General features: G+C 46.0%; 1 protein-coding gene across 1 annotated transcript; it reads left to right on the top strand.

Moving 5' to 3' along the window:
- Window positions 1-19,776: 19,776 nt before the first annotated feature.
- On the top strand, window positions 19,777-21,757 carry LOC135488389 (membrane progestin receptor beta-like). Its single transcript, XM_064772987.1, has 2 exons — window positions 19,777-19,939; window positions 20,467-21,757. The coding sequence occupies exon 2, from the start codon at window positions 20,479-20,481 to the stop codon at window positions 21,502-21,504; it is 1,026 nt and encodes a 341-aa protein (XP_064629057.1). The 5' UTR covers window positions 19,777-19,939; window positions 20,467-20,478; the 3' UTR covers window positions 21,505-21,757.
- Window positions 21,758-24,122: the final 2,365 nt, after the last annotated feature.

Below are 24,122 nucleotides of genomic sequence, written 5' to 3' on the forward strand. Positions count from 1 at the left end.
TCAGCAAGAATTTGTAGACAAGACCATCAAGGAGCTCCTGGACCGGAACTTAATTCAAGAGTCACAGAGTCCTTGGAGTGCCCCAATTGTTCTCGCTCGGAAACATGATGGGTCATTTCGCCTTTGTATAGACTACCGCCGATTGAATGCCACCTCAGTAAAGTCTGCACAACCACTGCCAAGGATAGATGAAACTCTAAACAAGCTATCGGGCTCTCAGTTCTTCTCTTGCCTCGATTGTGCAAGCGGGTACTGGCAAGTGGGCATGGCGCCAGGAGACCGGGCCAAGACCTCGTTTGTTTCGGGGGTTAAACAGTATGAATGGCGTGTTATGCCATTTGGTCTCACTGGAGCCCCGGCCACCTTCACTAGGCTGATGAACATCGTCCTTGGGGGCTTGGAGTATTGTCTAGTATACCTGGATGACATAATCGTCCACTCTGAGACATTCGAGCAGCACCTGTCCCGTCTTGAAGAGGTTTTCACTCGTTTGGAATCGGCTAACCTCAAACTGAAGCCATCCAAGTGCAAGCTATTCCGACCACTTGTTAAGTTCCTCGGCCACAAAGTGACGAAGGATGGAATCTGCACCGATGAAGACAAGATTGCCAAAGTAGCTGAATGGCCTACCCCAGCGAATGTGTCGGAGGTTCGTTCGTTCATGGGACTTGCCACTTATTACCAACAGTTTGTGCCAGAGTTTGCCCACATAGCGGCGCCTCTTCACAACCTGACAAGGAAGGAGGTGCCATTCGTGTGGTCCGAGAAATGTGAGATTGCTTTCAGGACATCAAAGGAAAAGTTGATCTCTTCCCCGGTATTAGCTTACCCAGACTTCAGTCCAGAGGCAGGGGAGTTTGTCTTAGACACAGACGCCAGCGACCGGGCAATGGGTGGAGTCTTGTCACAGAAACAGCAAGACGGATCAGAGAAGGTGATTGCTTACGGAAGCAAGGTGTTTCAAGGTGGGGAAACCAATTATTGCACCACGCGTAGAGAAATGCTGGCACTAGTAACATTTGCGGAGCACTTCAGGTACTATTTGCTGGGGAAACGCTTTCGAGTGAGGACTGACAATATGGCTGTCAAATGGCTGTTAAATTTCAAGGAGCCGTCCGGTCAGGTTGCTCGCTGGTTAGAGAGGTTGGCCGAATTTGATTATGAAATAGAACACCGCTCTGGTACAAAGCATGGGAACGCAGACGCTCTGTCAAGGCGACCCAAAAGGATGCGTCGACATGGGGACTGCCCTACGTGTGGTCCCACGGAGGCCAAATCTCAAACCTTACAGGTGAGTGCAATCCAGTCGCCAAGGAAAGCCACCGGACTGAAGACACCCGAATTCATGTGGAACCGGGAAGAAATCCAGCAAGCGCAAAAGGATGACCCTGATTTGAGGTCAGTGTACCTCCACGTGTCGGAAACAACTGACAAGCCACTGGAAGAAGTAATAATGGGATGCAGTAGGACGGAGAGGGCTGTATGGGCCCAGCACCCCAATCTGGTGATCCAGGATGGCATTTTGTACTGCAGGGCTCCAGAAAATGACAGGCTTCGCCTAGTACTGCCCTCATCTTTTGTTAACCCAGTGCTGGAGGAGATCCATAGTGGTTTTGCTGGTGCCCATCTAGGAGTGGCCAAGACCCTTGGGAAGGCAAAACAGCGTTGCTGGCGCCCTGGCTTAAAAAGGAATGTGGTCGACTTTGTCAGAACTTGTGAAATCTGCCAAAAATGCAAGGGAGGTAAGCGTAACAAGGCACCCCTTAAGAGCATCCCTGCAGGCCGCCGCAACCAGCGGTTGCATATAGACATCGTTGGGCCGATCAATCCACCTTCCAGGAGAGGCCATCGCTACATCTTGGTGGCACAGGATGCATTTTCAAAATGGCCAGAAGCCTGGGCTCTGAGAAATCAGAAGGCCACCACCTGTGCTAAGGTTCTGGTGAACGACTATGTTTGTCGATTCGGCGCACCAGAGAACCTCCACAGTGATCAAGGGAGGAACTTTGAGTCCACTGTGTTTGCTGAAATGTGCCAGCTGCTGAATGTCCACAAGAGCCGTACCACAGCATACCACCCCCAGTGCAACGGGCAGGTGGAAAACTTCAATGGCACACTAAAGGATATGCTGATGACCATGGTTGACCAAGAGGGATTGGACTGGGATGAACACCTTCCAGCATCGCTTATGGCTTTCCGAAGCAGCATCCAAGCATCCACTCAAGAGACTCCATACTGCATGACATTTGGGGAGGAGATGACAGTTCCGTTGGATCTGGTAATTGGTGCTCCAGAGACACCCTCCATCGAGACAACGGCTCATGTCGCGAAACTCCGTGACCAAATTGACTCTGCCCACAGGAGAGCTCGAGAGAATTTGAAGTTGGCCCAGAGAAGGCAAAGGACACACTATGATTTGAAGACTAAGATGACATCTTTTGGTGCGGGTGATATGGTGTTGCTACGTAACCATCATGTGAAGCCAGAGGAAGTGTCAAAGTTCCACAGACGCTGGGAGGGACCTTTTGAGGTACTGGAAAAAATATCTGAGGTGAATTACAGGATAAGACGAGTGAATGGACGTAACCGGCGTCCTAAGGTAGTACACCTCAAAAACCTCAAGGTTTTTCACTCTCGTGCTGAGGACCCACAGGCTGAACAAGATAGCAACACCGGGACTAGCCCAAAAGCAGGACAAACTAGAGAAACTCTTCTGCAGCCAGTTTTTGACTCAGTACCAACTTCCCCTGTATCTGGTGCCTCTGGTGCAGCGCTCTGCACACCAGAGGTGGTCACTGTTCTAGGTAACCATGACAGCCATTCCGACTCCGAGAATGCCTCCGGTGCAGCGCTCTGCACACCAGAGGTGGTCACTGTTCTAGGTAACCTTGAGAGTAGCTCTGATTCTGCGCCAAGCGTGACAACTGATCCACCACCCAGCCGCAAGTTTCGTCCTAGGGACGATCTAAGAAAACCAGCTCGCTACAGATTGTCCATTGGTTGTTGCGTCAACCATCTGGCCCAGCAGGATCGCATTGCCAGAAGGAAGGCCCTGTGGTTGAAGAAAGGGCGGGAACTCCGTGGAAGTCGACCTACATAATCAAACTTTCTGCTCATTACTTTAAGATAATTTCAGGGCAGGATCTGTAGGAATCTGACTCTTTTCCTACAGCTGGGAGGGGATGAGGGAGGTTGGACTCTTTTTGATCGAGTACATCCGCCGGCAGGATTAAAGTGGGGATCCCTTTCCTAGCGCTCTGCAAAGGATCGGTGGTGGGATCGCTCTGACCCATATGGACCCCAGCCCAAGTGTTGTTTTATATTCTTCCTTGTGCAATTACCGTGTTTAGAAGGACGTTCTCTACTCGGATTTATTTTTTGATATTTGTGTATTTATCATGTTTTGTATATTCTATAGTGTCACACTAGAGACATAGCTAATGGACACCTGAAAGACTTGTACAGTGAAATGTTATGAGACTGGAGTTTACTGTAAAGAACTGTTGATTTTGGTAGTTTTCATACTCAGTTCTTAATTCTGACTGCTGAGGGCGTGCCGGAAGTGCATTTAATCATTTATTATTTTTGTATCGAAATTTGATAACCATGTATTTTGTTTTGTATGACAATCGTGTATTTCGTTTTGTAACTGCCTGTGTACCGTGCTATGTAGTGTTCGATCCTGAGGCTCGACCAATTTTGGTGGGGATGGTGTGGTGATCTGGTAGCTCTTGGTGTGTTGGCTTTAGGCCAGATGGCGCCACCAGTCTCTTCGGAGGCTGCCGGGTGACGGGACCATGAGAGACACCGTAGGAGTGGGGGAGGGTGAAGACGGCATGGTTTTAGATGAGATGTGAGGATTCTGTGTCGAAGGAATAAAGGGGTTTTATAGACATGAAGGTATGTTAGCGTGAGTTAATGCCGAGCAAGGAGAAGTACCCCCGACGAAACTTCACACATTCATCTCAACTAGAGCCCTTTGACGAGAGATAATGGCTTTTTCTGGCATTTATCTGAAAAACTTGACTTTCCTGAGAAACGTGACAATGCCCAAGTTGTGGGGTAATTACACATTTCTTCAAGTCCCAAGATAACATTCATTGAGTTAAGTTGAAATCAGCGTGACAGTGAACTGAATGGCTGCAAGAATTTCTAGCAAGTACTTGTGCCGGTAATATTTTTATCTGGCAACAACCGTTTTTGGGCCTTTTGGAGCTTATTTGAGCTTATTATATATGAGAGTAGTAGACAGATCAAGTTGTTTGAAATGACTGACATAATTTTAAAAGCCCTTGTCCTGCAATTGCCACCGTGATAATGTATCTCAAGTGCCCCAGCCACATATGTACAAATGATAATCATGTTTGGCAAAATTAAATGTGTGGTGAATATTGAAAGTTCAAGTGTTAACACATCATGTAAAAGTGTGGAATTACACAGCGAGAACTGTATAATCCCAGTAAATGATTTTATACATATTGAAGTCATGATGACTGTCAGTGTGAATTTTATCCTGATACTTAAGGCAGAAAGGGAATTGAAGATAGTGACAAAAGTGGTATTTTTTCCTAATATTAAGTCGGGATCGTGGGATTATTGATTTCTGCCCATTTCTAGTATTGTGAGGATGTATTTGGTCATTTGTTTTGATGCATGAATGAAGTAACCCGGATCGCAATTATTGAAAAATTTGTGTAGAAACTTTATTTGTAGTAGAGTGTGTAAATCTGTCACTTCGAATGCTTTTAAAATCTTGAATAAGGGTTTGGTGTGGGCAATGAGCAGAGCAGATAATGATAATGACATTACCTGAAGTCTATCGCCTTGTTCATTTCTGCGACTCTTCTTTGTATCACAGTGACATCTCTGTGAGACCACCTTGTTGTCTGTTAAAGACTGAACACCAAGACATGGCTCCATAAGCAATATCTCTTTGAGAACATCTTGGTGTCTGATTAGGACTGCACACCGAAGACTTCCCTCCATAAGGAACGCTCTAGACTCTATGAGAACATATTGTTGACCGATTGGGACACCACACTGAAGACATGCCTACATACCTTTGAGACCACACCGAACACATGTCTCAATAAGGTACATCCATTTGAGACCCCCTTTTTGTCTGATCAGGACAGCACACCATAGTCTCCATAAGTGACATCTCAATGAGACCACCTTGTCTGTTCGGTGCAGCACGCACACTGAAGATATGGGTCCATAAAGGACATGTCTATGAGACCATCTTGTTGTCTGATTGGACAAGACATGTCTCCATAAGTGACATCTGTATGAGGACACCTTGTTGGCTGATTGTGACAGCACATTGAAGACTTGTCTCCATAAAAGACATCCATTCGAGAGCACACTGAAGACTTGCCTCAAAAAGGGACATGTCTTTGAGACCATCTAGTTGTCTGATTGAGACAAGACATGTCTTCATAAGTGACATATGTTCGAGGACACCTTGTTGGCTGATTGAGACAGCACATTGAAGACCTGTCTCCATAAGTGGCATCCCTTCAAGAGCACACTTAAGACTTGCCTCAAAAAGGGACATGTCTTTGAGACCACCTAGTTGTCTGGTTGAGACAAGACATGTCTCCATAAGTGACGTATGTATGAGGACACATTGTTGGCTGATTGTGACAGCAGATTGAAGACCTGTCTCTATAAGTGGATTCCTTCGACAGCTCACTGAAGACTTGCCTCAAAAAGGGACATGTCTTTGAGACCATCTAGTTGTCTGATTGAGACAAGACATGTCTTCATAAGTGACATATGTTCGAGGACACCTTGTTGGCTGATTGAGACAGCACATTGAAGACCTGTCTCCATAAGTGGCATCCCTTCAAGAGCACACTTAAGACTTGCCTCAAAAAGGGACATGTCTTTGAGACCACCTAGTTGTCTGGTTGAGACAAGACATGTCTCCATAAGTGACGTATGCATGAGGACACCTTGTTGGCTGATTGTGACAGCACATTGAAGACCTGTCTCTTGTGGCATCCCTTCGAGAGCTCACTGAAAACTTGCCTCCAAAATGGACATCTTGTTGATACCATCTTGTATTTTGATTGAGACAAGACTATGTTTCCCTAAGTGACATCTACATGTATATGAGGACACCTTGCGGATGGGGACAGCACATCGAAGACTTGCCTCCAAAAGGGACATCTCTTTATGACAGTATTGTTGTATGATTGAGACAAGACAGTCATGTGTCCATAAGTGACACCTCCATGCGACATTTTGTTGACTTATTGGGAGGGCACACTGAATACTTGTCTCTATAAATATCATCTCTATGAGACTATCTTGTTGATTGATTAGACAGCACACTGAAGACTTGTCTCCATCAGGAATATAACATAAAAGAGGCAGCGGAAGGGGCTCTTTAGATAATGGCTGAAATTACAGCTAAAATCATTTCGAATGTTTCCATTTGATCATATTTTGTTGGTAGGGCATAGATCTCAACATTATTTAGCATTCGGTGAAAATCAACTACGTTTGGAGGGTTCAAATGGACCCTTTCAATATTGGGCGGGGTACTTTTTGGGTCTATTTTCAAAAAATTTCAATTAAAAAACAAATTTACCGTGCAATGGACATATATATACCAGTTTTCTATGAATAAATGATTGTTCCAGATCATTTTCACCAAAAAAAGTATATTTGCCATATTCAACTGATAAATTAGGTACTAAGGGTTGGGGTCTATAAGGATTTTCAGTTAAAGTTAACCGAAAAACCTAAAATTATGAACTATAGTTTTTTTAATCTATTTTTGGTATGAGGGGATTACAAATGATGAAACGCACTAACACTAAGATGTTCAGTGTGAAATACAGAAAATATAAGGGTTAGATAGGTCAAAAAGGGCCAAAATAAGACCTAAATGCAATACGCCTAAGATATGCCTAAAATCACCTCATCCACTGGGACAATTTCCTGATATATTCCCAATTGTGCACAGATCTAATTCAAGACCAACGGTCTTTTACATTTTTCTCGGTTGTTGGTGGTGCCGAACGAGTTGAAAATGCCATTTTCTGAAGGACAGTCACAATTTTGTCTTCCACATCATTTGTTTTTGTTAAAAAATAACCCAAGTGTGGTTTTTGCATTCAAACCAGTTTTCCATGCATAAAGGAACACTATATATCTCCTTTGTAACAGAAAAACAATAGACCTTGGGATAAATCACAAATGAAATCAGAGAAAGTGTTAAAACAGACAAGGAGGAAGGATGTGATAAAGTGAAAGTGTCCTTAGCTTAAGTGACTTTAAATCATATGAACAAACTTTTATTTCAATATAAAGCCATGTTTCATGTAATATTATTATATTTCCTACCTTTACCGAACCATCAATGCAGTTTTTGAGCAACTGGTGAGGTTATCAGGGTTAGGGTTAGTGTTGGAACACACACAGTTCACAATACACAGAAAAGTCAGAAGTGGGCGTGATCAGGGCAGCACAGTGATTCTAACATTTTATGATAGTTAAATCAGACATTCTCGGATTTCTACTCGCTAGCCAAAGACATTGCGATGATGAAGGCGCTGGTCAAGGTTTAATATCTGTGATGTTTCGTCGGGGGTAGGCTACTTCTCCTTGCTCGGCATTAACTCACGCTAACATACCTTCATGTCTATAAAACTCCTTTATTCCTTCGACACAGAATCCTCGCATCTCATCTAAAACCATGCCGTCTTCACCCTCCCCACTCCTACGGTGTCTCATCATGGTCCCGTCACCCGGCAGCCTCCGACCAGTGGCGCCATCTGGCCTAAGGCCAACACACCAAGAGCTACCAGATCACCACATATCGATTGATGCAAATTTTATGTTATGTTTTGTCTTGTTTTCATGTTCAATCTCCCTCGTTTGAAAACGCCGGCTGACATGACGTGTCATGTCTGTGTTTATACACGTGCATTTATTTACACTTAAAATACACAGTCTCAGGGCAGCTAGTGCGCGCGCAGCTAACACGCGCACATGAGCCTGCGGCGCCTAACGGCCAACCCTAAAACCAACCACTGCTTTTAGCGTTATTCCAATGTTAGTGCCCTCACAAACGTGGTCTTATTATGGACTCATAGCGCAATTGTGGGGTTGTAACTATTTTGCTGTATATTGTCACGAGGAAAGAAAAGCACGCGAGCTAACGCCGACCTATTTATGTAAAGTGATAATTAAAAGGTATATAGTTATAGTTAATAAAAAATCATTCCATATCGTCTTTTGAGACCATTATCGATTGTGAAAAATATATGCCTACGTCACAGAGTCTCTGCAATGGTCGTTTTTATCACAGTAGTCTCGCGCAGCCAGAAGTTCTTCACTTATTAGTCTGGCGCATGCCAGATTGCAATGGTCATTTTTATCACAGAAGTCTCGCGCAGCCAGAAGTTCTTCCCTAATTAGTCTTGCGCAGGCCAGACCTTCTTTGTACGAGACGTTTTCCAGCACGATGTATGTTGGCAGAAGCAACCCTGCGCAAGATTACCTCGAGCAGGGGCTAATAATAGATTATGGTAATGCGCATACCATCCTCATTGAGTTTTCCAAGAATAGGCCATATCACGCGAAGCTCGGGGCGGCATGGTTCTTCTGTTGCATGTATAGAGCATTTTTAATTGTAAAAGGTATGTGCCTACGTCACAGAGTCTCTGTAATGGTCATTTTTATCACTGTAGTCTCGCGCAGCCAGATCTTCTTCACTTATTAGTCTGGCGCAAGCCAGGCGTTCTTTGTACTAGACGTTTTCCACCATAATGTATCTGGCCCGAAGAAATACTGCGCAAGATTAACTGGAGCTGGAGCTAAGAAAAGAGTATGCTCAATAGCACAAAGGACGGACCTAACCAAAATTACTTACATTTTCGCACTGCTGCAATAAAGGCCTAATACTGAAACCACATGTCTGTTGACTGTGTTTTAAGTCTCTCTTAAAACACAGTCAAAAGACACCACTATACCCCCTCACACTCAGAAACCACAAACGCCCCGCCCCTTTCTGCTACCTTTTAAGGCGACCAGCTCAGCATGTAGTATGTCCAGCCCCTTATCAACAATGAGGCGGTCATAATTTAGCAACGCTATGACGCTCAGGCTAATCCAGAGCATGGGCCCGCAGTGTGTAATCTTATCTTTGCCGAATAAATGGTGTCGATCACTACATAGTGATTGGTCAGAATACCAGAAAGATGACAAGCCGGTTACGTCAAATCTTTCCGTGGAAAAGGCAGTATATATGTGAAGTTTCGTCGGGGGTACTTCTCCTTGCTCGGCATTAACTCACGCTAACATACCTTCATGTCTACAAAACTCCTTTATTCCTTCGACACCGAATCCTCACATCTCATCTCAAACCATGCCGTCTTCACCCTCCCCACTCCTACGGTGTCTCATCATGGTCCCGTCGCCCGGCAGCCTCCGAAGAGACTGGTGGCGCCATCTGGCCTAAGGCCAACACACCAAGAGCTACCAGATCACCACACCATCCCCACCAAAATTGGTCGAGCCTCAGGATCGAACACTACATAGCACGGTACACAGGCAGTTACAAAACGAAATACACGGTTGTCATACAAAACAAAATACATGGTTATCAAATTTCGATACAAAAATAATAAATGATTAAATGCACTTCCGGCACGCCCTCAGCAGTCAGAATCAAGAACTGAGTATGAAAACTACCAAAATCAGCAGTCCTTTACAGTAAACTCCAGTCTCATAATATTTCACTGAACAAGTCTTTCACGTGTCCATTAGCTATGTCTCTAGTGTGACACTTCAGAATAAACAAAACATGATAAATACACAAACATCCAAAAATAAATCCGAGTAGAGAACGTCCTTCTAAACACGGTAATTGCACAAGGAAGAATATAAAACAACACTTGGGCTGGGGTCCATATGGGTCAGAGCGATCCCACCACCAATCCTTTGCAGAGCGCTAGGAAAGGGGTCCCCACTTTAATCCTGCCGGCGGATGTACTCGATCAAAAAGAGTCCAACCTCCCTCATCCCCTCCCAGCTGTAGTGCAAACCATCCTTGTCAAAGGCAGGATGGGCCGTCAAAACAGGATGAGGGATGGACCTAAATCCCACCCTCCTCATCATCGCACAGAATTCTGTTAAATTCTCCCTTTGATCCGGCCTCAGCTTTGGGGACATGGGCGGCTCCAGATGGTACAGCCGAGCCGTGGGGTATTGATGTTTTAGCCATTTGAAAACTGCTACCATGTCTTCCTCCGGTTCCCCATAGAATCGAGTATGGTTTAGGCCATGGTTTAACACCACATCACTTACCCTGGCCCGGGTCTGCACGACCTCCAGCATCCAACGTAGATCTTCAGCACGCTGACCAGAGTAAGCGATGGGAAACAAATTTGAGGTGGGCTTCAACGAGGTGAACATTGAATCCGCCAAGAGGAGTATTGGACATCTCCGCCTCCCCTCGAAGTCCCGCACCTTGGCTACAAGCCTACAAGTAAACCTCTCGACATCCGATCGTTGCTCCCGGGACGTCCCCCAAAGTCGGAGGAAGGTCGAAAGCTTCTCGATGGTGGCCATTAATTCCTCCCCTCGGACACCCCAACTGGTTCTCATGTTGTTGTCAAACCGCTTAACCGCCTGAATGACGGACGTCGTCAATGCTATGGTGGGGTCAAACATCGCCTCCTGGCAAGCGGTTACCACAGCGGTTCCCAGACGGAGATTAAACCTGGCGTGCACCTTCTCCCTGAGCCTCCTTACCATACCAGCATATACTTCATTGGTCAGTTCCTTCTTTGCTGCTTTCATAGGCTCCGGCATTCCATCAAGCTTCACAATATCCTCTGCCTGTAATTATACAATCAAGAAACAAGGGTGAGTGCCTTACAGCTACAGCTGCAGGAAAAGAGTCAGATTCCTACAGATCCTGCCCTGAAATTATCTTAAAGTAATGAGCTGAAAGTTTGATTATGTAGGTCGACTTCCACGGAGTTCCCGCCCTTTCTTCAACCACAGGGCCTTCCTTCTGGCAATGCGATCCTGCTGGGCCAGATGGTTGACGCAACAACCAATGGACAATCTGTAGCGAGCTGGTTTTCTTAGATCGTCCCTAGGACGAAACTTGCGGCTGGGTGGTGGATCAGTTGTCACGCTTGGCGCAGAATCAGAGCTACTCTCAAGGTTACCTAGAACAGTGACCACCTCTGGTGTGCAGAGCGCTGCACCGGAGGCATTCTCGGAGTCGGAATGGCTGTCATGGTAACCTAGAGCAGTGACCACCTCTGGTGTGCAGAGCGCTGCACCAGAGGCACCAGAGACAGGGGAAGTTGGTACTGAGTCAAAAACTGGCTGCAGAAGAGTTTCTCTAGTTTGTCCTGCTTTTGGGCTAGTCCCGGTGTTGCTATCTTGTTCAGCCTGTGGGTCCTCAGCACGAGAGTGAAAAACCTTGAGGTTATTGAGGTGTACTACCTTAGGACGCCGGTTACGTCCATTCACTCGTCTTATCCTGTAATTCACCTCAGATATTTTTTCCAGTACCTCAAAAGGTCCCTCCCAGCGTCTGTGGTACTTTGACACTTCCTCTGGCTTCACATGATGGTTACGTAGCAACACCATATCACCCGCACCAAAAGATGTCATCTTAGACTTCAAGTCATAGTGTGTCCTTTGCCTTCTCTGGGCCAACTTCAAATTCTCTCGAGCTCTCCTGTGGGCAGAGTCAATTCGGTCACGGAGTTTCGCGACATGAGCCGTTGTCTCGAAGGAGGGTGTCTCTGGAGCACCATTTACCAGATCCAACGGAACTGTCATCTCCTCCCCAAATGTCATGCAGTATGGAGTCTCTTGAGTGGATGCTTGGATGCTGCTTCGGAAAGCCATAAGCGATGCTGGAAGGTGTTCATCCCAGTCCAATCCTTCTTGGTCAACCATGGTCATCAGCATATCCTTTAGTGTGCCATTGAAGTTTTCCACCTGCCCGTTGCACTGGGGGTGGTATGCTGTGGTACGGCTCTTGTGGACATTCAGCAGCTGGCACATTTCAGCAAACACAGTGGACTCAAAGTTCCTCCCTTGATCACTGGAGGTTCTCTGGTGTGCCGAATCGACAAACATAGTCGTTCACCAGAACCTTAGCACAGGTGGTGGCCTTCTGATTTCTCAGAGCCCAGGCTTCTGGCCATTTTGAAAATGCATCCTGTGCCACCAAGATGTAGCGATGGCCTCTCCTGGAAGGTGGATTGATCGGCCCAACGATGTCTATATGCAACCGCTGGTTGCGGCGGCCTGCAGGGATGCTCTTAAGGGGTGCCTTGTTACGCTTACCTCCCTTGCATTTTTGGCAGATTTCACAAGTTCTGACAAAGTCGACCACATTCCTTTTTAAGCCAGGGCGCCAGCAACGCTGTTTTGCCTTCCCAAGGGTCTTGGCCACTCCTAGATGGGCACCAGCAAAACCACTATGGATCTCCTCCAGCACTGGGTTAACAAAAGATGAGGGCAGTACTAGGCGAAGCCTGTCATTATCTGGAGCCCTGCAGTACAAAATGCCATCCTGGATCACCAGATTGGGGTGCTGGGCCCATACAGCCCTCTCCGTCCTACTGCATCCCATCATTACTTCTTCCAGTGGCTTGTCAGTTATTTCCGACACGTGGAGGTACACTGACCTCAAATCAGGGTCATCCTTCTGCGCTTGCTGGATTTCTTCCCGGTTCCACATGAATTCGGGTGTCTTCAGTCCGGTGGCTTTCCTTGGCGACTGGATTGCACTCACCTGTAAGGTTGGAGATTTGGCCTCCGTGGGACCACACGTAGGGCAGTCCCCATGTCGACGCATCCTTTTGGGTCGCCTTGACAGAGCGTCTGCGTTCCCATGCTTTGTACCAGAGCGGTGTTCTATTTCATAATCAAATTCGGCCAACCTCTCTAACCAGCGAGCAACCTGACCGGACGGCTCCTTGAAATTTAACAGCCATTTGACAGCCATATTGTCAGTCCTCACTCGAAAGCGTTTCCCCAGCAAAAAGTACCTGAAGTGCTCCGCAAATGTTACTAGTGCCAGCATTTCTCTACGCGTGGTGCAATAATTGGTTTCCCCACCTTGAAACACCTTGCTTCCGTAAGCAATCACCTTCTCTGATCCGTCTTGCTGTTTCTGTGACAAGACTCCACCCATTGCCCGGTCGCTGGCGTCTGTGTCTAAAACAAACTCCCCTGCCTCTGGACTGAAGTCTGGGTGAGCCAATACTGGGGAAGAGATCAACTTTTCCTTTAACGTCCTGAAAGCAATCTCACATTTCTCGGACCACACGAATGGCACCTCTTTCCTTGTCAGGTTGTGAAGAGGCGCCGCTATGTGGGCAAACTCTGGCACAAACCGTTGGTAATAAGTGGCAAGTCCCATGAACGAACGAACCTCCGACACATTCGCTGGGGTAGGCCATTCAGCTACTTTGGCAATCTTGTCTTCATCGGTGCAGATTCCATCCTTCGTCACTTTGTGGCCGAGGAACTTAACAAGTGGTCGGAATAGCTTGCACTTGGATGGCTTCAGTTTGAGGTTAGCCGATTCCAAACGAGTGAAAACCTCTTCAAGACGGGACAGGTGCTGCTCGAATGTCTCAGAGTGGACGATTATGTCATCAAGGTATACTAGACAATACTCCAAGCCCCCCAGGACGATGTTCATCAGCCTAGTGAAAGTGGCCGGGGCTCCAGTGAGACCAAATGGCATAACACACCATTCATACTGTTTAACCCCCGAAACAAACGAGGTCTTGGCCCGGTCTTCTGGCGCCATGCCCACTTGCCAGTACCCGCTTGCACAATCGAGGCAAGAGAAGAACTGAGAGCCCGATAGCTTGTTTAGAGTTTCATCTATCCTTGGCAGTGGTTGCGCAGACTTTACTGAGGTGGCATTCAATCGGCGGTAGTCTATACAAAGGCGAAATGACCCATCATGTTTCCGAGCGAGAACAATTGGGGCACTCCAAGGACTCTGTGACTCTTGAATTAAGTTCCGGTCCAGGAGCTCCTTGATGGTCTTGTCTACAAATTCTTGCTGATGAGGTGGCACTCGCCTCGGGCGCTGTTTGATGGGTTGTGCTCCTTCAGTGTCGATCGTGTGTTCGGCTATGTGTGTCTGTCCCAGATCAAAGTCACCCATTGAGAATACCTTTTGATGCCTTCTGACAAGATCTATCACTGCCTCTGTCTGTTGTCCTGAAAGGCCCAACTCAGTCACCTCTAACTTCTCTAGCAAGGCTCCTAACCTGGCCTCATCTTCCAGCGTACTTGGCTGTTCCGGTGTAGTCTCAACCTTGGTTTTACCAGCAGAATAAATATTCAGATTTTGCACCCCTTCCTTATCTACCTGTGGGGATCCATCCATCCCAGGGGACAGAATCCTCTCGGCTGACCCAACCTCTGCCACTGGATGGAACCAACCGATTGTCCTGCAGGCCCTGATAAAAATTGGCTTGTCAGTGAAATTCGCCACTCTCACCGGCATTTTCCCATAGTCGGATGACACCAGGGACCTCCCTGTTGTAAAGCCTAAAGTGCCCTTCTGAGCTTCTATCAGACCTGGGGTGAGATGGCTTTCCTTCCTGCTCCTAGACAGTTTCCCGGCCAGGATCATCTCCGTTCCTGCAGGTATTCTTATATTCCTCCCCAGGATCACCCTGCATACCTTGAGGACACCCTGTTGGTTGCGTAGGGGCACCTCATTCCCAGCCACCTCAAGGGTGGCAGTTCTGTAGTCAATACTGCAACCCTGAGCTTGAAGAAAGTCACTTCCCAGTAGACACTCGTGGGCCAGGTTCTCAACGACCACAACTGGGTGGCCAAACTGCGAGGATCCAAGGCCTAATTGTACATCAGCCATCCCAAGAATCTTCAATTCTTCTCCTGTTGCAGACTGTAGGCTTGCATCTACCTCCTGGAGTGGTCGGCCTGAAGAACTTGGACATCTTCTCCAGAGGTCGCCACTCACTAGAGTAAGAGCTGCACCAGTGTCAAGGAGCATTGTGGTTGGTGTACCTTCAATTTCTCCATTTACATACAAGCTGGTGTCTTTAAATGTAATCTGACCAATAGAGAGAGGTCTCCTTTGGTTGGTACCGCCCAATGGCTGAAATTCTACTGCATCTGGGTTTAGGGTCCCTGTCGATGGTAATGGTGTTTCAGTCTTACCCAGAGCGGTGACTGACTCTGTGCTAGAGATACCCAGAGCGGTGTCTCCAGTATGCCGCCCTCCACAAACGGTGTTGTCATCAGGAACTCTATTGATGGTCTCTTTGGTGGTCATCAGGTGATCCATAGGGACAGATACCCGTACATGCTCAGCATTTGGGGAAATGTAGCCAGAAGGTGGCAAATCTAGAGCAGTGCCATTCTCGGAGGTAGCCAGATCGTTACCTCGGAGAACCAGTGACTCATTCCCACACCAAATGCCAGCTGGAGCTTCTACTGATGTCTGAGGGTCTGTCCGCCCCGTGACGACCCCCACTTGGAGTTTTCCTGATCATTCTTGGGGCAAGACCTGGCCATATGTCCAGTGCCGTGACAGTTATAGCACTCTATGGTTGGGCACTGACGGGCCTGGTGACCCCACTCCTTACAACGCCAACATCGCATGTCCTCAGACGTCCTCTCAGAATTTGTTGTGCCGGTGGATTCCAACTTGCTTATCCTGGATTCCATCTTCTGCAGCAGGTCCAGAACCTTGCTTATGTCCGAATCTGCTTTCGGTGCAGTGGTCCCAGAAGTAGCACTTGCCACCCTGCCTTTCCCGGATGATGCACTACCATCATTCCTATCCTCACGCTGCCTGGTCCCCTGTTTGAGAAGGAGCTGTGCAGCCTCTAGCTGACGCACTTTCCTTATGGCTTCTCCCACGGATTTTGGGGAACTCATGAGAAGTTGTTGCTTAACAGGTTCTGTGGCAGTCACTCCCAACAGAAACTGGTCCTTTGCCATCTCTTGTTGTAGGGAAAACCCACTTTCTGGATAATCATTTAGGGCCAATTCCAATAAAACGTCAGCAAATGTTTCGTAAGATTCAGAGCTTCCCTGTGTGCGTGCCCTTAATTGTAGTTTATAGTCCTCACGGGTCACATTGTGGAATCTATGCTCAAGTGCACTAGAGAACTCCTCATACGTCAAGGAAGGGGCCAAGTGCAAATTTGCTACAGCCATGTATGCTTGATGGTCAAGACGCGATAGAATTTGCTGCCTCCTCTCCGACACAGGTATTTTTGTCAGGTCAGCATAAGTGTTAAAGCGCTCAAGCCATATCCGAAAGTTCTGATTTACCATAAATGATTTGGGGGCCTGCACTTTTGCCGAGGAATGTCGGGCTGTCCCCTCCTGTTTCAATCTGCTCTCGACTAAGGATGTAAACGAGTCCAGAAATGATGACATCAATTCTCCCTTGTCTGCACCAGCATCCAAATCTTCCTGTGTCCTCTGTCCAGCAGGGGTCACTGGTGGAAGCGGGGTACTACTGGCTCTCAAAGCGGGTGTACCAGGTGATGCCGGGGACAGGTTCAATGTACGGGGACCACTACGCTGGAAGTCCTCAAATCCCACTCTTCGGTAAGGGTTGTGACCTGGGGGTGCACATATTCCAGCAGCCCTCGGTGGTCCTCGTGGGGTGTCCATGGCCGGGACCGCACTCCCCTGCACTATCGAAGTTCTACAATTCTGATCCGTCACCACATCAAAGAATTCAGCCATATTTATGAGTATAGATAATACTTAATGAATATGCAATAAATAAGTATACTCTCCCACCACAACAAATAGCCGACCAGAATTACCGCAATAGAAACACAATATCATTAACTAATGAACAATACTATAGAGATTGGCACTACAGAGCGTGTACCACTGGTAATGCAGAACAGAGCGTTAGCACACCTAACAGGCCACCATACATTCGCACTTGTGGACTAGCCCAGTACCAGCCATCCAGTGCGCGAGACTGGCAATATAATTATACTAAAAATCCAGGCAGAAAGTTCATGAAAGCCAACCACGGCGCTACAACTCACTAATGCTTGTGTCTAGGCAATGCCTGCAGTGCTCACCCGACACAAAACTCAATTAAATATAGCACAGTAGCACACAAACGAACGGCGTAAAAACAAGGGGCCGTAATACACTGCCGCAGTATATACAACAAGCCCGCACGCAAGCGCGAGTGTCAGATAGGGCCGGCAAAGTTGGGAAATTAACTGCGATCGGGTCCAGAATTCCTGTACAGCTGTCACCAGTGTGAAGTTTCGTCGGGGGTACTTCTCCTTGCTCGGCATTAACTCACGCTAACATACCTTCATGTCTACAAAACTCCTTTATTCCTTCGACACCGAATCCTCACATCTCATCTCAATCCATGCCGTCTTCACCCTCCCCACTCCTACGGTGTCTCATCATGGTCCCGTCGCCCGGCAGCCTCCGAAGAGACTGGTGGCGCCATCTGGCCTAAGGCCAACACACCAGGAGCTACCAGATCACCACATATATATACTTAGTAATACACAATGCGCGCTTTATGATGGCATTTTAGCATCACTAATACGCTGAGTTAGACGAATGTTAACATGATATACACCGGAAAACAACTACAGTTAAAACCACTACCTTAGGTTTTTGCATAAAAACTCGCCATAGATAACACAGTTTGACGAGTGGGTTACTACATTTATAGAACACTGCAACTTAGTTTGAGGGCGAAGCAGAAAAAAATCCGGATAAAAGCAGCAAGTTCGGGCTTTACGCATGCGATTTTTTTGTTGCTGGGTGCAATGCGGCGTCCAAAATATATACAAGCACAAACATGACTTAATCGCGTTCAGTGTGTATATACATGTACATGTATATGTTAGCCCTACCCTTAGAAATAGTCGTTACGCATTTTTTGTTTTGTCCGAGATTAAGAACCTGGACAGGAAGTCAAAGGCGAAACTGGCACCACAATATCGGTTTGATATTGAATGAGATAGAACTCCATACAATAGCATTCCTACACTTAAATGATTGACCTATAGATTATATTCAGAGTTATAGTAATACTCTAGTCTCGGCTTTTTATGGTGGGTTTGCAATATGCAGGCCATTCCCCTTCACAAACTACGTAGAGCATGGTTACTCACCGCTTTTGTGATGAAACGGCCAATCAGATGGCGGAGCAATTCCGAAGTGTGCTATGGTCGATTTCGCGGTTATGCTAAACACTCAGGCAGTTTGTTGAATCGCTCCTATGAAAGAGATCTGACCTATGAGCAGTTCCGAAGTTCCAGTGTCAATGGTATTTCCAAAATTGGGTCCGGGGTGGTTTTTTGAATTGTTTGTTGTCAACATTGTAAGCAATGCCTGTGCCTGTGGTGCCGTGAGTCACCAGGTTATCGAAAATGGATTCGAGGCAGCTTTACGCCAAGGCCAGGTCGAGGCTGGACCACTTCCACAACTTGACGAAGAACATGCAGATGGAATTGAGTTCATGGCCATGCTAGATGATGAAGTGGATCAGGCCTACAGTGCTCTGCAGGATGCGAGAGAACACGGACTGTGTCTTTGTACTGTCTGTGTCAACATTAGTTGTCCACCATAAATCACCTTCGTGGCACTTATTTACCCAACAAATCTCTAAAAACTTCCCCATAATAATCTCTGATTTTTAAACCTGCATTCAGTGGTATTTCAACAGAACTACCATGTTTTGCTGCAATGAAATGCAAAAAAATACTACTGAATGCAGGTTTCCCAAATCTGAATTTGATTTTGTGGAAGTTTTTAGATAAGAATTTGATGGGTAAATAAGCGCCATGAAGCCGATTTATGGTGGGTAACTAATTTTGACCCAGACAGAAGCCTGAATATCTAAGCAGATCCATGACGTCGACTTATGTCATGACGTCAGTCACATTGGCAAGAGGAAAAACCATTGTTGTTTTCGGCCGTTATACAACATCGTCACTGCATGTGCTTACTGTGTACATTACCGAGTGACGTACTGCACATCTTAGCAATCTATGGGTAATAAGGTTCACGTTGGTTCACGTTGGCTTTTGTCCTTAGCGACGTTTGACGTGTTTAGAAAAAAATGGCCTGTGTTGAAACGTGTAAACAGGTTCCCCAATCATCCCCCTGGATCTATCTATCTATCTCATTTCTTGTTTACCTCGATGCGAAAAGTTCAATTCTGAATTGAGACTGTAGTCATTTCCTATGTTTAGAGAAAAATGCACCAAACGTTGCAATTTTAAGGAAAATTTAGACACCCAGGCAGTTTATGGTTCATACTCAGAATGTAAAATTCGCGCATTTCTTTTGCGACACCCTGCATTATAGCATTACTTTTATTTATCGTAATAGCAGTGTGAAGTAAAACTTTCAATATTACAAACTGTATCACTTTCGGTCATACATTGAACATTAAAAGATTGGATGTAATGAACCATAACTTTCCCTGTGGCTCAATCAATTTCACAAGGACCGCGTCCCATGCTGGCAGTCACACGATTCAAATGTGAATGACAGACGTTCAGCCATTCATATGGTGGAGGCGGTCTTCCATTACAAATCACCACTGTGGAGGCGGTAGGCCGTGGAGATAATGAACCCACCATAAAAAGCCGAGACTAGAGTATTCTTATTGTGAACCCTGCATAGACATTCGTTCAACCAGTAAATAATCATGGGCATATATACTATATTAGTAGGCCTATACTGCCTATCGCTCTCTGAATGAAAGGCATCTGTTTGTGATTGAAACACGTTTATCAGTATTGAGCAGGCGTGACACAGCATGATGAGAATGATTGTATATCATCATGCGGAACTTTGATTTCTAGTCCAATTCATGGATATTGAAGGCAGCTGACCACCGAATAATCCTGAAAGATTCGTCCCTGACCAACCGGCGGTGAGTATACAACACCTAGCCTGGTCAAAGTGACTGCAGCGGCCACCCTTGATGGTGACCGGATGAACCAGTCCGCATTTGGTGGAGTTAACTGATGACTTAAACAGTATAAGTGACACAAATCGCCTCCTCCTTTAGCGATTTCCCGACCTTATGGAACGTCCCGGTAACAGAAGGGTGTGTTGGACATTGTCATCCTGAAATTCGCATAAAAACGACCAAACGACCATAGCTTATTGCCAATGGCCTCTCTGATGGACGTCCGCAGTGATCGTCATCCATCGTCGTCCGTCGTCCGTAGAAGTGACGACCATCAGTCGCCGTCATACTGAACTTCCAGCGGTATTTCCCCCGCTGCCTCTAAAGCTGAGCAATGTCAATACATTGAGGGTTAAGATGGACGGCCGTCTGGTCGAATGTTTTCAGACAGGTTCTCGGCAAAGGAATCGGGGGCAACGCCACTGCATATGTCTTAAGTCTTATCTAAAGTAAATTCAAACCTCACTGGTCCCTTATCATTTTTTCAGTGAAATTTTACAATGACGCTGAAGAGGCAGGTGATCTTCCCCACTCATTCAGACACTGTCACTTGCGACGACGTCTCCCACAGTTTCACAAACATCGGGATCCTGACCGGCTACAGACCCAGCGGAAAGTCTTGGTCCTACTACCTCCGGAGCATATTTCATCTACACAATGAAACGTTCAATGTCTGGACCCATCTGATAGGCATGCTGTTCCTGGCATGCCTGACGACCTACCATGGCATTACAACCGTATATGACGAACCGGGTGTGACATCATCCATATGGCTTCATGGCATCTGCTGCATTTTGATCCAAGTGATGAGCACATTGACTCACTTATTGCGATCAAAATCTCGCATGGTCAACGAATGCGTCTATTTCTTCGATTACTCTGGGATAAGCTTTGCCAATTTTGGAACGCACGTGCTTTTATTTCACCATTGTTACGACCGGCGCTGGATCAACCTTCTCGGACCACACGCTTTAATTTTCTCAGTTGTGATATCAGCAAGTGTGAACGCTGCAATGTGCTATTGCCGCGCCATCGTTAAACCTAACTACACAAACTGTTACAAGATCTTCAATCTCGTACCAAACTTGGTCTCACTCATGTTTGGCATCGGTCCTCTAGTGGCTAGAATCAACTTTCCTGACGCAACAGCAGCACAACTCCCCGACCAGAATCTCGAAAGCTTTGTGTGCCGTCTTCTCCACCTTTCAAACCTACTTTTCATTACAACAGGCTCATTTTACGGCAGCCATATTCCGGAGCGATTTTCGCCGGGCAGTTTCGATATCTTCGGTCACAGTCACATGATGGTCCATATCTTCATTACCGCTACGTTCGCCGTGCAGCAGATAGCAGCATATTATGATATCCCTGTGCAGTACGTCACCAAAGACATGCGAGAGACTATCTCAAGTTATGGTTCCATTTGGTTCTATTTCTCTATCCTTGTTGTCCTTAACTCAGCTATTGTGGTGCATTGTATAACTATTGTACTAAGAAAAGAGAAAAAACTCGCCAAATCTATGTAAATTGGTACATCTATAACCAGTGGTTGCGATATTACTACACCTCTTGATATTTGATGACGTAGGAGTGAAAAAAACCTGAATCTCAGGATGGATCATTAGATGGTTCAGACGCACACGGGTACACGCATAACCAACACACCAGTACTAGTTTATAGTAATTTTGCACTCAAATTTGTATATTATTAATATTCTTTGTTATCTTGGTGCTTGCCGTTTTACCATGATGTGATACATTTTCCAAAAACAATACATATACACAGTGTACTTTTCATAAATTTTCAAATCTGATTTTTGTGTTCTATGTTCATTGGCGTTCATAACATCTCATGACAGATCAGATCATGCTACGTACATATTTATCCCAAGCTCAACCCTTCCCATACTGAACTTCCAGCGGTATTACCTCCGTAGCCTCCGCCCATACCGCGCGTTGTCTTGAAGCAGATTGAGGGTCAAGATGACCCCTTCCTATAATTTGATCAACTGCAAATGCGACTAGCGCGATTAGTTATGCATGAATAGGGAGTTCGCAAATCCCCGAAACGCCAAGCTGAACGCCTATCTCATTGTTCGATTTCTCATAACGATGCCGAACAATGGGATCGGCGTTCACGTTGACGTTCTGGGGGCTTTGCGATAACACCCTAGTTTGTGTTTTGAATCACCATGATGACCCGTGATTGTAATAAGATCAAGATCCGCATAGATGCGCAGGGAATATCACAGTTTGACTTTATGGGGTCTGCCACGCAGTATCGGCTCTGGAACCACACGCTTGGCTATATGGTTAGCGGCCTATCACACCCTGTTGCTGACGTGCCATTCACATTTGAAAGTAAGATTAATGGTCAGAGGTCAATTTTGGATAATTTTATTTTCAGTGAGAACCTTCTGCCTCATATTGATCACTATGTGTCGCTCCATGATGGAAATAATCTATCTGATCACTATCCAGTGTCGGTCACACTTAACAAAGACATAGATCGGCAAGACGAGATTGGTGGTGCGAGACTGGCAGAATTATGGCAACCTGTGGAAACCAAAATTAATTGGCATGAGGCTAACGAGAATGACTTGTTACAATAAAAGAACAGTCTCGACAATCTGCTTACTGCAATCCAGAAGTATTACGGTAGCAGGAAGGGTTGGGCGTTTGTGGTTTCTGAGTGTGAGGGGGTATAGTGGTGTCTGTTGACAGTGCTTTAAGAGAGACTAGGCATGATGCCAGTCTCTCTTAAAGCACAGTCAACAGACATGTGATATCAGTATTAGGCCTTTCATTGTAGCAATGAGAAAATGTGAGCAATTTTGGTTAGGTGCGTCATTTGTTATGACCAAGTAGCTTCTAGAGTGACTCAACCACTCTCTTGACGCAAGGACCCAACACGCCGCGTAGCGGCAAAATAGCGAAGCTGGCGAAACATTTATAACGGGTCACCGTGATCTCATTATGGTGTTATAGCGCGATTTTTGGGGTTGTAACTATTTTGCTGTATATTATCACGAGGAAAGAAAAGCACGCGACCTAACGCCAACCTATTTATGTAAAGTGATAATTAGAAGGTGGATAGTTCAGGAAATGTTAATAAACAATCATTCCTTATCGTCTTTTGAGAGCATTTTTAATTGTAAAAAGTATATGCCTACGTCACAGAGTCTCTGCAATGGTCATTTTTATCACAGTTGTCTCGCGCAGCCAGACCTTCTTCACTTATTCGTCTGGCGCAAGCCAGGCGTTCTTTGTACTAGACTTTTTTCACCACAATGCATCTGGGCCGAAGAAACCCTGCGCAAGATTACCTGGAGCTGGAGCGAAGAATACATCATGCTAATCAGCATACTTCCCCATTGAGTTTTCCCAGAATGGTGCATATCGCGCGAAGCTACTTAGCCAAATACCATTAGGCCCCGCGTGGTGGCGCTGAGGCGGCCACTGTAATCAAGAGAGTGGTTGAGTCACTCTAGAAGCTACTTAGTCATAACAAATGACGCACCTAAACAAAATTGCTCACATTTTCTCATTGCTACAATGAAAGGCCTAATACTGATATCACATGTCTGTTGACTGTGCTTTAAGAGAGACTTGGCATGTCAACAGACACCAACCCCCTCACACTCAGAAACCACTAACGCCCACCCCTTCCTGCTACCGTAATACTTCTTGATTACAGCGGCCGCCTCAGCGCCACCACACAGGGCCTAATGGTATTTGGCTAAGTAGCTTCGCGCGATATGCACCATTCTGAGACAAGACCACTAATGAATATTCATAGGTTGGAGGGTCGAGGCCTATCAATTAGACGAGTGCATGTTTTTTACTCTCAAGTACATATTTGGAGAGGTATTGAAAAAATATTTGCTGTGGCAAGTCTACAGATATAAATAAATTGTTTGGTAAAAAAAATAATTTTGAATTTCGACAACCTGGCCATAGGGGGTGGTTCAAATTTGGAGTGAAAATGGCCGATATGGGTAAAAATGTCCACTTGTGTCAAACTTGTCAATTTTAAGAAAAATTTCCGTGGTCAATCACCAATTTAAATCGCACCAGTTACTCGCAAGACTAATCCGTATATCATATCCGAATTTCAGTTTCACTACTCGACGCATTCTTTGAT

Source organism: Lineus longissimus, chromosome 5 (assembly GCF_910592395.1).
Source record: "Lineus longissimus chromosome 5, tnLinLong1.2, whole genome shotgun sequence".
Classification (NCBI taxonomy): domain Eukaryota; kingdom Metazoa; phylum Nemertea; class Pilidiophora; order Heteronemertea; family Lineidae; genus Lineus; species Lineus longissimus.

Bases quoted from the DNA above. Each gene is read 5' to 3' on its own strand.
- LOC135488389 (XM_064772987.1), top strand. From the start codon at position 20,479: ATGACGCTGAAGAGGCAGGTGATCTTCCCCACTCATTCAGACACTGTC.